The 13,715-nt window shown below is 31.2% G+C and overlaps 1 protein-coding gene across 1 annotated transcript in view; it reads right to left on the bottom strand.

The window, feature by feature from the left end:
• Positions 1-8,933, bottom strand: part of LOC110029833 — a 29,818-nt gene extending 20,885 nt beyond the window's left edge. Inside the window, exons 1-2 of the mRNA XM_020732294.1 lie at positions 8,213-8,933; positions 2,151-2,338 (exon numbers count right to left, since the gene is read on the bottom strand). Of these exons, the coding sequence (XP_020587953.1) occupies positions 2,151-2,338; positions 8,213-8,810 (786 nt within the window). The 5' untranslated portion in view covers positions 8,811-8,933. The remainder of the gene's footprint in view (positions 1-2,150; positions 2,339-8,212) is intronic.
• Positions 8,934-13,715: the final 4,782 nt, after the last annotated feature.

The raw sequence follows: 13,715 nt of genomic DNA, 5'->3' as shown, positions 1-13,715 counted from the left end.
GACTGAATGTTTAAATGAGATGAACCTAACTTCACTGAAGTCAGTCCAATCTGAGTCCAAATGAGCTCACTTGAAGTAGAATTGAAAGTTCCAAAACAACGATTGAAGAGCTAAATGACTTCTAAAGTTTGCATGCTTATAGTTAAATCAAGCAGCTCGGCATAAGAAAGTCAATGAGTGTAAGATCATTTTATTTTGAGATCATAAGGCACTTAAGTATTGAAAGAATGATATATGATTAAAAGAATTGACCAGACAATCTAATCAAATGTTTTTGAAATTTTGTTTAAATGTATCAAAATACCCCCCCCAAAAAAACCCCCCCCCCCCCCCTATCTCAAAACTCTATAAATAAAACCTCCCAACTTCAGGATTCCCGCGGATAATGAATAAAAATTCACATTATTACCCAACTTCAAGATTCCGCTGCCTTCCAAATAAGAGTCAAGATCAAGAGAGGGGCGAGCACAAATGGGAGAAGGAAACATAACAGAGCTTTTGGGGAAAGCCCCGAGTCCAACTCCATAGAAGAAGAAGAAGAAGAAGAGGCTGCAATGGGCGAAGTGTATCAAAGTGAAGACAAGCAGCACAAAAGATCGGATTTCCCTACGCTTTTCTCGTCCGGGAAGCCCCTCACCAACATTCCACAATCGTAGATTCTCCATTTCTCTCTCTCTACATTTTCTCTATTTTTATATTTGCCCTGCTCTGCGTTTAGATTGATCCATTTTTCTCCCAACAAAATATTTTATTGTGTCTTATCTTCTTCAAAATTAGCTATTGCAGTTTTCAATCCTAGATGTTTGATTTTGCTACTTATTAGGGTTTTTTTTTTTTTTTCAGTGCAGCAGTGCAGAAATTCATGTTCCCTTTTTTTATAATTGGTTATGTAACTTGGAATGCAAATCTTGAACTCGAAGGTTCCAAAATCATCGGTAATGTCAAAAAAAACTAATTGGGAAGAGAACATAATGGCTTCCTGGCAAACGCACCAATATTTACAATTAAGATGCTAGTTTTTTGTTTCATTAATATTATTATTTTATTTTTATATACATATAGTTGTGCGCATGACATCTTATTTACAAAATTAACACTGAAATTTTTTTTATTTGTTTTTTCAAACAAAAGTGTGTTTTTCAAACAGAATCGTGTTTATATGTTGAGGGGTATTATAGTCATTAGTCAACAGACAACAACTTCAGAACTGCGTTTCCAAAAAGACAAACCGCTTTTGAAACATCAGCTCCTGAACAACACATTTTCAATAATAGCTTTTGAACTAAAACCTTCTACAGTCACAACCGAAACAACGCACCCTAAGAGTTAAGTCGCACTTTTGAAGAAAGCTTGCAACAAAGGATCACTAGTAACTATCACTAATTACCAATAGTTGTTGTAGCCCAATTATGATTATAAGGCTACTATAGCTCGGTTATTATCTCTATATCGTTGTTGCCTACTCATTGTAACTTGATCAACGTTGATTTTTATCAACTCACGTTGTAGCAACAGAAAAACAAACAAAAGTTCATATTTCTAACCACATCTTCTCCAATTGCAGAAAAGAATGGTACTTCGTAACCTCAAATATACAGTAAACAATTCTGATATGGTCAGATCCCGTGATTTTTCTCTTCTCAATTTTTTTATGTACAAATCTTATTATCTCTTATCACTTATCTATGTGTGTGTTGGACAATCCTACACTATTTTATTTCTATCAAATCAAGAATAACAACACCTATATTTAAACGTTAAATACATACATATGATTAACTTTTAATTTTAACTAAACTTGAATTTAAATTTTAATTTATTTGCTTAACTTTTAACCATTTCAACTCATGCCAAATTATTATAATACAATTAAAAATTTCATTTTTTGTACTATTTTTAGCGGTGTCCAATCATAACTATGATATTAACTTTCGATACATCAATCAAGAAAGGCTGAACCATATAAAAAAATAGATTTTGGATATAAGAAAAATACAGTCAAAATGTAGCAGTGCAAGAAAATCAATAAGTAGCTTGTCCTTTCAAGTAAGATTGAAACAGAGTATAATAAACTAAAAATTACTCCACTACATATTAAAATGGTTATCAGAAAGAAACGATGAGAACTTAGTAGAAATTATTCAACTTACCTGTGGAGTTGACAAAAGTTCAGCATCATGTTTATTCAGTCTAGAATGCAAAAGCACAAAATAGATCTTCCAAAAGCACCCTTCACTCAAGTGACTTGGACAGAGCTCTATCCTAAGTGCTGTTAATGCTGGTTCAAGACGTTCCACGGCCAATGCATGCTCTTGCTGGGCATCAGACATTTCAAATTCTAGAAACAAATATAAGACACATAAGAAAAAAAATTGCAAAGAATGAGATTGAGCAAATAACATACCAAAGGCATTCATTCATGCAAAAAAAAAAAACACATACACCCAAGGCAAGATTATATGATGGCATTCACCATCTCAACTAGAACAACATGTGAACACACATTTACTTGTAATATTTCGTAAATGATTTGAAGCCAAGGTTTCAAATTGTGACATATAGAGGCATTTTCATTTTGTGAGGGAAGATGTTAGTCCGAGGCTTTAAGACCAAAATTAAAAAATTAAATTAATGAGAACTTTAAAATAATAATATACTAATATCAAAGTAAGATGTTAAAAAAAACCATAAAAAATCAAAGCAAATGATACAATGTCATACACGGCTATAAAATAGAGAAAGGATATCCAAATGAATAAAAAAACAAAAATAAAAAATAGTAAGCAATTGGAGGTTATGTCTCATTGAAAGTGCACATCCCATTGAGGTGCACACCTCAACTAACACACATGCAGCATACACTTCATTGCTTTTTGCCCAGGTGCCTCAGATTGAGGCTTGACTTGCGCAATTTTAAACTTTGCAGCCAACAAATGAATAAGTTGACCAGGCACAAGGGTTATTTGATAACCGGATGTTCTTTGATAGTAGCTACTGGAAGGAACTATTGCTCAGTTCAAAACTTCAAATATATGACATTCTGCTTATGAAAAGAGCCGGGCATATCATTGTTATGAGCTTATAGCAACCAATACTATTGTGAAGTCTATGAACAATGCAGCATTTCTTATGCTCTCCCAGTAACCTCTTTTCACCCAGAAAAGATGAAGAAAATGACGATCAGAAACAGCTGCACACATAACTGGAAGAATAGAGCAATAGAGCATAACATGGCTGGACAGAAACAAATCTTCAGAAATATAAATGCCACTTAATTAAAAGCTCGGAATAGGTAATAGAATTATAAATTACACGCACAGTCAGTAAAAAGAGTTTATTAAAAACCAAAAATTTACTTGCCCAAATTTGTTAAGTAAAACGTTTATAAACTCTTTCTATGGTTCTTAAAAAGTAGTGATATGATCGAGTATTATCAAGCACTTGGTAAAAACACTTGGTGGAAGATGTTCTAGTTCAATCAACAACCGATAACACTACATAATAGTCAAATGGAACAGAATTTCTCAAATGTGTGGAAACAAGCCACTAATGTGGAAAAAGTATGAAATTTAACGGGAAGAAGTATACAATGTCTGTAACCTACATCAACAACAACAGCAACAACAAACCTTAATCACACTTAATGGGGTCGGCTACATGAATCCTTTCTCTCCATTGTGTCCTATTAAGTATTATATTATCATTAATTCTAATAAAATAAGATCATTTTGTATACAACATGCCCAAGTCTTTTTAGGTCTACCTCTACCTTTCTTAACATAAATTGAATCTAAAACATCTACTCTCCTAATCGGATCATCAGATGATCGATGATTAATGTGACCAAACCATCTAATAAAACTGTCTCTAATCTTGTCTGCCACTGGAGCTACACTAACCCTTTCACGGATATATTTGTTTCACATTTAGTCTCCAAGTGTCAAGCCACTCATCCACCTAAGTATTCTCATCTTAGCAACAATTAATTTAGGTTTATGCTTCTCTTTTATAGGCCAACATTCTATGCCATAAAGCATTGCAGGTATCACCATCTTATAAAAATTTCCTTCAATTCCAAGCGGTACTTTTCTATCACACAATAGGCCCAAAGCATTCCTCCACTACAACCAACTAACTTGAATTCTACTAATAACATCCCCAGTTACATGCCCATCAGTTTGAACAAGAGATCCGAGATATCTAAAATGCTAAAACCTTTTAATGATTTGATCACACATTGTTACAAATCTGTCAGTAGATCTAATAATACTAAAATTACATTAAATATATTCAATTTAAGATCTACACAAACAAAATCTTTTAGACTAATGTAGACCTTCATAATTCAATTTTTTCCAGAACTCTTTCTCTAGTTTTATCATCAAAAAGAATATAATCAACAAAAGCATACACCAAGGTGATACAAGCTATAAATGTTCAGTAAGCGCATCTAGAACTAAAGAAAAATGATATGGGCTTAAAGCTGATCCCTAATGTAATCTAATTGAAATAGGAAAATATTTGGTCAATCCTCCTTCTGTTTGAACACAAATAACAGTTCTAATATACATATCTTTAATGACTTAAATATAAGTCGAATCAGCACCTTTCTTTTCTAGAACTCTCCAAAGAACTTCTCTTGAAGACTTATCATAAGCTTTTTCTAAATCAATAAAAATCATATGTAGATCCTCCCTACTCTCTTTGTATTTCTACATCAAACTTCTCAAAAAATATATAGCTTCCATAGTAGACTTGCCCAACATAAATCCAAACTGATTATGAGAAATCTTTGTATCACGTCTTAGCCAATGTTCAATTATTCTCCATCATAATTTTAATGTAAGACACATTAACTTAATTCCTCTATAATTTGCACACTCATGCGCATCCCCTTTATTCTTAAAAATGGGGACCAAAATACTCTTCCTCCACTCCTCAAACGTCTTTTTGTTTTTAAAATAATATTAAAAAGTTTAGTAAGCCAAGAAATTCTCAAATGTTTTAAATATTTTCACACTTCTATTGGAATATCATCAGATCCAACTAATTTTCCGCCCTTGGTTTTCTTTAAAGCCTTTCAACTTCTTTTTAACTAATGTGACCGTAAAAATAAAAAATTATATTACTATTAACGATATTACGATCACTAAGTTCAATCGTATTTTTAAAAATTTCATTGAAAAATTTATGAAAATATCTCACCCACCTATGTCGAATATATTCCTCTAACAATAATATTTTTTTTTTATATTCATCTTTAATACACTTTACTTGAATTAAATCTTTATTTGTTTTTTTATTTGACTGGTCTATACATATATCTTTTACACTCTTTAGTATATAATATATGATAAAGATCTCTAAAAACTAAATTCTTACCATCACAAACTGTTCTCTTAGACTCCTTTTAGCCCACTTTATATTTTTCCCAATTATCTAAGATTTTACATTTAAACAAGTTTTTATTTATACCCACTAAGTTAAGAATATAAATGAAATAAAAGGAGGATTAAAAAAATAGAAGCATATCATAAGTATTACATGCCAACGGAACATTACATACGTTAAATTTGTAACGAATTCAAACCTTTAAAAAGATGAAAGATGAGTTAATCCATTAAATTTTATGAAAAGAACAAAAAAAACTGATTGTTCATCGAGGCAATATCTAATGCCTTCGAATCTAGGCAATTTTTTTTGAAAAACTAAATATGCAACATATGAAACTTGGTCATAGGGATGGGCATTTGATTAAATAAAACCGAGAATTTGAACAAAACTAATCTTATTTGGTTGGTTTAATTCAGTTGTTCGAACATCAATTTAGTTATTGGCTGTAATTTTAACTTTCTTTGGTTCTTTGATGTTGATATGGATTTTTGGGTTTTGTAAAATCAATCTAAACAAAAACCAAACTATACTAATCTCTTCAAATATAAATCAATAAACCAATGCAAACAAAAAAAGGTATATAAAGATCAACATGAATGTGATTTATTCTACACGCCAAAAATAAAAATTTTAACAAAAATTACTTGGTATCCTTCTAAAACTGGTTACATTTCAGTTCATCTAAACTCAAACACAGCCAAAAGAAACCAATTGTTTAGCTAATTCATAAAGCAAACCATTCAAACCACGACTAAATGCTCACCCTTATTTCTTTATTTATAAAATTATTTCTCAAACTATAAATGAGCAAGCAAATATCATGTATTTATGTATGCTATGATCAGTTTTATTGAGAGCTTAATGAAAGGGAAAAATATGAGTTGGGGGTTTGTTGTCTCTTCGAGATGTAGGTGGTATCAGTATTAATGAAAAAAATTTGGTTTAGTCATGTAAATAGCTAAGTTTCAAGTGTGCACAATATATAAAAAAACAGAGAATTTCCAAAATAAAGAACTGGATATACGCTAAAGAAATGAACTGGAAACAACTAAACTACACAATTCCAAGGTTAAATCAAAACAATTAGCAATACAAAACCAAACTTAATGTGGTAATTAAAACAATAGAGAAAACAACCCGTTTTCAATAGTACCATCATCAAAAGCATGTTTTTTAAGAAGACAAGGTAGAGAAAAATATAACAACAAAGTTATAATCATTACAGCTAATAATCCTCATCTCAGTATTCATTGTTTGTGCATCTGGCAAAAATACAGTTTTAGATTTCCATCAATCTTGTTGAGGGAAGCTCCACGTGGTTATCTCCTGAAACAACCTCATCATCGCATGGAGCATACTTTACCCAACCATAATTCAAGCGCATTTGCCATGGAAAAAGCAAGATACACCGTTTCTTATTAAACAAAAAACATTAATGGAACCTCCTTGCTCCTAGTAAAAATATTTTGTGAACATAGGAGATCTACTAGCGGGCCCTAATACATGAAGATGCCATTTTTCGGAAACGAGATCTCTTCCATTGATTATGGGTGTAACAATAAAATAAGATAATGCCATGAACAAAGAGGAATAAATAAAATCCCAATAGAACAAAAGAATTCCATGTAGAAGTAGAACTAGGGATAAATAATGCATAATCACAAAGGCACAGTACAAGTCATAGACTTTAAAGTAGTAGTAATTGAAACTTTTATAATGAAAAAAAGTTTATATTAATAACTACTCTGCAATTGCTACCATTAAAATTTGAGTTATGAGAATAAATTTATCAAGGATAGGATAATTTTCCTTTAGGCAATGATGTTTGAGTGCAAAGTAACAATGCTCCAAATGGATTAGTTGATAGTCAGATGATCATCAATTTAACGATTCAAAAACAAAATAGAGCATTCTAAGCACACTCTTTCTCTTGTAATATTCAACCTAAGCATGCAATCACAATCCAGCCTATTAATCCCTGACTAAATTCCATTTCAAATTACTAAATGATAAAAGAAAATAAAGAAAGAAGTCAAGTAACATTTAAAAATAAATGTTAAAAAGTGTAACTAAATCAACTAAACTTTATACAACTCGTAGTTTTCGAGAAAAAAAAAAGCAATGATAACCAAGTAAAATGGATTTAGAATAAAAATTGGATGAATAGAGTGAGAAGTGATTGTATCATAGCAATGGTGAACATAATACCTATTAAAGATAAAGAGCTAATAAGACACATGTATAGTATATAGCATTTGTTAATTGAAAAATAGGAAAAAGAGGTAGGACAAGCGTCAAAACTAGAAAAAAGTGTAAACATAAGTTAACAGCTAAAGTAACACTTAATAGGAATGGATGGGGAAAAAGATTCCTATAGTTGACCACAAATAGTTAGCAAATGATTGTTGCTGCAGCTACTGATGATCGCAAGATTGCTGCTTTCTAACTTATCCCAAATGACCCTTAAAAAAAGAAAAAACTTGTCCCAAATGACGATGATAATCGTAGAGAATTTGAAGCCGAAAAGCAGCATGCCAGTATGGATGATCTCAACCTTGCAGTCGCTCCTACTCTAGCTGAGGCACGATGGCGAATGAATCAAGTTAAATAGAAAGTTGATTTCCAACAATATGTCAACAATCAATTATATCAATAACATGCCGATCCGTAACTTCTCCTGCATTAAACTTCCGACTTTCGAGCAGCTTAAGAACACATTAACAATCCGAAGAAAAAAACACATGACGATGATGAATTATTAACTCCAACAATTTCAACGAAACTATCATAAATGTACAGTCGTAAGTAGAAATCGTACCATCAGGATCCTCATCCTCAGCAATCAACGGAAAATCCAACCAAGTCTCCGGATGCAATGAAATATTCCTCACAAATAAAAGAACCTCCTCAGTTAACCCCACGGCCTCACCAACAGGCTCCTCCTCCTCTTCCGGCCCATCATCTCCAAATGGCAGAAACGTAGATGCGATCTTCGAGATCTCAGACACCGCCTTAGTATTCGAAAGAATCGAAATTCCGCTCTTAAATCTCCCACCCAATTCAGCAAAATCGCTCCGAATCCCGGCAATCCTCGGTGAATTTGACAACTCCGAATCATCCGAACCGCCGGCAACTGCCGGATTGGAAGGATCGGACACCCGGCTAGGATCGGGTGGCTGGACATCGGGAGGAGGGGCAAGGAAGGAGGCGACGCCCCAGAACTGGCGGGTGATAGTCTTAGTGAGCTCAGAAAGATCTTCTTTGACTCCTCTGCTTGGAGATGGAGGCTGGTCATCGGTGTGAACAAGGTCGCCGGACTTGTCGTCGTTGCGTGGCTTCGTAAAGGGATTGTGCTCGCTGCTCTGATCATCGTCGCCTCGAAGGGAGTTCACCAGAGAGCGAGCAAACCAAGACATTGTGAAAATGATTGACCTCCCGCCTCGCCGTCTATGGCCACGGTGGAGTAAAAGACGGAGAAATTGGGAAGGGCGGTTAAATGATGCTCCGATTGTAGCGGTGGATAAGACGATAAACCCTAGTCATTTGTAAAATTTCATTTTAGTAAGAGTGTTTTTTACATACCACACCATTCTTATATATTTACATATCAATACATAAATCATTACCTAAAAAATGTCATTATTATTATTATAAATATCAAATCTTAAATATGGATATATAAATATATTAAAATTATGTGGTATATGAATTTTTTAGTAATAAGAAAAAAGTAATTTTGAAGGTAGCAAAACAATTGACAGAGAAAGTTATTTTTTAAATAAAAAATTTAATCATAAATTATATATTTTTCAGTTATTGTTTAAAAGACAAGTTAAAATAATCTCAAAAAATATTATTAATTATGTAACAACAACAACAACAATCATTTATACCACAAAGTGGGGTCAGCTATATGAATGATTTTTCTCCATTGTGCCGTATTAAGTGTCATATTTTTATTTAATTCTTATAAATTAAGATCATTTTTATATGGCATGTTTAAATCCTTTAAGGTTTTTCTTTATCTTTCTTAAAATAAGTCGAATCTAAAACTAAAACGTCTATTTTCTTAATTGGATTATCAGATGATCGACGTTTAATGTGACCAAACAATCTAAGACAACTCTATATATTCTTATTTGTCACTGGAGTTGCACTTACCCTTTCATGGACACATTCATTTCACATATCATTTCTAGGTGTCAAGCCACTCTTCCCCCGAAGCATTCTCATATCAGTAACAATTAACTTAGTTTTATACTTCTATTTTATCGACGAACATTCTATGTCACAAAGCACTGCAAGTATCACAACCATCGTATACATATTTCTTTTAAGTTTAAGTGGTACTTATCTATCACATAATAGATCTGAAGCTTTCCTCTACTTCAACCATCCCACTTGAATTCTACTAATAACATCCCCAACTATATCACCATCTCTCTGAACAATAGACCCGAGATATCTAAAACATTCGCTTGATCATCTATAGTTATAGCTCTGTCACTAGATCTACTACCACTAAAATTATATTTTATGTATTTAGTTTTAGACCTACTACTAAAATTACATACAAATGAAGGTCTTTAGAAACTAATGTTGATCTTCATAATTTAAGTTTTTTTCTAAACTTTTTTGCTACTCCTATCCACGAGAAGGATACCATCAGTGAAAAGCATACTCCAAAGTTCATCCTCCTGTAAAATATCCAATAAAAGCACCCATAACTAAAGCAAAAAAGATATGGGCTTAAAGCCAATCCTGATGCAATCCAATTGAAAAAATAAAATATTTGGTCAATTCTCCTTATGTTCGAAGACAAGTAATAGCTCTAGTATACATATCTTTAATGAATTGAATAAAAGTTATATAAACTCCTTTTTTTTCAAGAACTTTCCAAAAAAACTTCTTTTGGAAAATTATCATAAGTTTTTTTTTTAAGTAATAAAAACATTTGTTCATCAATGTTAGTCTCTCTATACTTCTCCATAAATTTATATTATTTTATAATTTTAATAAATATATTCTAATAAACAAATTTTCCAGCAAGTAACAGAACATTGTGATATGAACATCAAATTTACAATTTATTATTATAGATCATATATTCATAAAACATATAATTACATGAAAGCAATTTCAAAAAAATTTATAATTCGTGTGTCATAGAAATTTGAATCAAACAATATAAGTCCAGAACTCTCTCACGTGTGCTCAGCAATTTTGTATGAGATAATGAAAATATAATAATGTCTATAGATATCAAATTTTCATAGCATTTTTAAGTCAAATTCTGGATTCGTAAGAGCGTGTTACTTCTTACATTCAAAATTAAAATCATACACCCACTTTATGAGAAAATAATTATATGTCATTGTCCACATATTAAGACGACGGCATGGATACAGTCACGCCGTCGTGAATCACACGACGCCCTTCAGATGTGTTGTCATCACACGTAATAATTTCTCTAGTTTGTGGGATAGTGATATTTGGTCTCTTATCCCATGGCTCAAATTTATTTTGAGCTTTTTTATTTTAGAGTTGAGTGAATTTAATTGGACATGTAACAAATTTTGTGCTGTGAGCTTCCACTTGACAAACATGTGATGATGCGCTTTTTAAGTTTGGAGCTGCTAGCGCATAGGGTTCTTCACATCATTAACAACTGACAAATAACATAAATTATTCAAATCTTATTATCAATATTGATATTATTTTTGGAAATAGCGGCATGTAATTAAAATTTTAAAAATAAATATCAATTTATAATTTAACCGTTGCCAAAAAATCTACATGATCAACCACAAATTTTTCAAAATCAAACTCGTAGTCATTCAAATTCTTATTTTGATAGTTCTATGTCAAATTGAACGTCTCAATGAAACTAACTTAATGATATAAGAAAAAAACGATCCAATTCGAGTCCTTGTAAACCTAAGACAAATACTTAGAGTGCAATTAAAAATGATTAAACATTTATTGACAAATTATATCGTTTCTAGATTTTAGGCGACTCCAAACTTTCATTGATCCATTATGATGGCCGAACTATTGTACTCAACCAATATTACCTAATTATGGTTACCTATGATTGACTGATCATGATGATTTTATTATGATTTTCTAACTGCCATTACTTGACTATACAAATTGCACCAACGACGACTACCTTCATCACTTACCTTCGCCTGCATGACAAATGCATGAAGACATCACTTATAAAACTTATGCTTGATGCACGCCATCAACACTAATATTGATGTTGGCCAACTTCATCCTTTACCGTTGCTAATAACACCAATGAATATCAACAATAACAATGTTGATGTATGTAGTTAATCTATAACAGTACTATAATAGTTAATATAAATAATTATATCCGATTTATTGGTCTCTGGTCATCTCTTTCCAAAGAAGAACCATCAAACATATCACAAATAATATCCTCATTATAACTCCAATGCCCAAAATTTTCTCTAGGTTCTATTATGGGATTCATTTCATACAACTCATATTTATCATATTTTATATTTGTCTTTCTTAATTATAATATATTGCTGTAGTTTATGATCTATGATGTATAATGGCGGCTTATTTAAATTGAGCTAGACCTTATAATTTTCTCTTTTATATTTATTTTCAACTAAAAAATTCTAGTATTTAATATTAGATTATTTTTTTCTCTATGTATATATTAAGATTTTATATACAATTAAGATGTTTCTTTATCACTCTACTATTGAGACTATTCTATCGCGTAATAATGCTAAAGTATTTCAATTGTGATGACATAATTCTTATTTGAGTCTTGATATTAATGTAGAAACAATTAAGAGAAAATAAAGTTTGCATTCAAATAAATGATTAGAAAATTCAGTTGTGGTGTAAAATATTTGACATATCACAAAAGAATCACATAATAAAGCACGGATCTTAAAGTATATTAAATGAGAAAACGTTTCAAACTAAAACTCATAGCAATAAAATTCTATCAACACCAAAACTAATTCAATCTAATTATAAATAAACCCAAATGAAACACCTGAAGTATAATGAAACGCTTTAATGTATCTATTAAAAAGTCAAATAATCTTCAAATTTGACATATTTATAATAGAATTGGACGGCTTGATAAGGAAGCAATGAGCCCAAGAGCTCAAGACCAATCAATTTTAAATCAATATGAACCGTTTGGCAGAGTGTTCTAAAATTTTGGTTAGATTTATTTAAATGACACTCTAAGACATTATGACTAAATATATATTCTTCGTATGAACGGAGGTAAAAGTTGAGAGCTAATCCTGAACTCATAACGACCACTAGCTAACGTCAATTACCGGGAGGAACTATTACAACCAAATTTCTGTCACACAATTGTTATTGATTTATCATTATTACCTAAATGATGCAATTATGAAACAAATCCTATTATAATATCAAAATATTAAGCAATTATTTATCAAATTTATAATCCCATCCTTTCAAGTTATGAAGAATAGTGGAACACTGTAACTTTGAATATCGTTTGAATCAAAATGTATATTAAAGTTATTTTCCTTACACTCGATATTCCTACAAATACAAAATAAAAGAAAATTATTTTTAAAAAAAAAAACTTGATAAATCAGGTTTAAAGAGCTCTGATCATGATATTTGAATAACGGAAGCCCGCTAATGTTGTCTTATGCAAATAGGGCCCAATCACGAACTCATTATTGTCTTACTTTGCCTGGCCCATTAATTGGGCATTCATGCACAAAATTTCCCTAATTTTATATCTGATTACAATTGTTCTGTTTTTATTTAGCGTAAAATGAAATTCTGTTTGACAACATGCTTATAAATAAAAACTTTGATTTAGCTACTACCATCTGTCTTAAAAATTTAATTAATAAAGTCTTCGTAAAATTTTAATTCCATCGGGCTTATCTGCAAAAATTAAACTTTTAAGAAATAAATTATGATTTACTCATCATATATTATATTAATCTCAGAATTAATTAAACAGCCACTAAAAATTAATAAAAATATTTTAACAGAGTTTTTAAGATAATTATTCGTGACGTAAATAATGAAATGGATTTTCTCTTTTACTATTAAATCATTTTTTTTGGGAAATTTACATGCATACTACCACACAATTTTTAACTATTTACATATCCATTGCCCAACAATTTGATAATCACACTATTTAAAACGTGTTTGTGGCATAAAACTATGCAATGAAAATCATAACTCATTTTTTTTGATAGAGGCCGTTTTCATTTTCATGTGATGTTAAAGATTTGAGTGATATAATAAAAATGAAAACGGCCTCT

The sequence above is a fragment of the Phalaenopsis equestris genome, unplaced genomic scaffold (genome assembly GCF_001263595.1).
Source record: "Phalaenopsis equestris unplaced genomic scaffold, ASM126359v1 Scaffold000002, whole genome shotgun sequence".
In the NCBI taxonomy this organism is placed as follows: Eukaryota; Viridiplantae; Streptophyta; class Magnoliopsida; order Asparagales; family Orchidaceae; genus Phalaenopsis; species Phalaenopsis equestris.
Note: the sequence above shows the minus strand (reverse complement) of the source record. Positions and strands in the feature narration are given on the sequence as shown.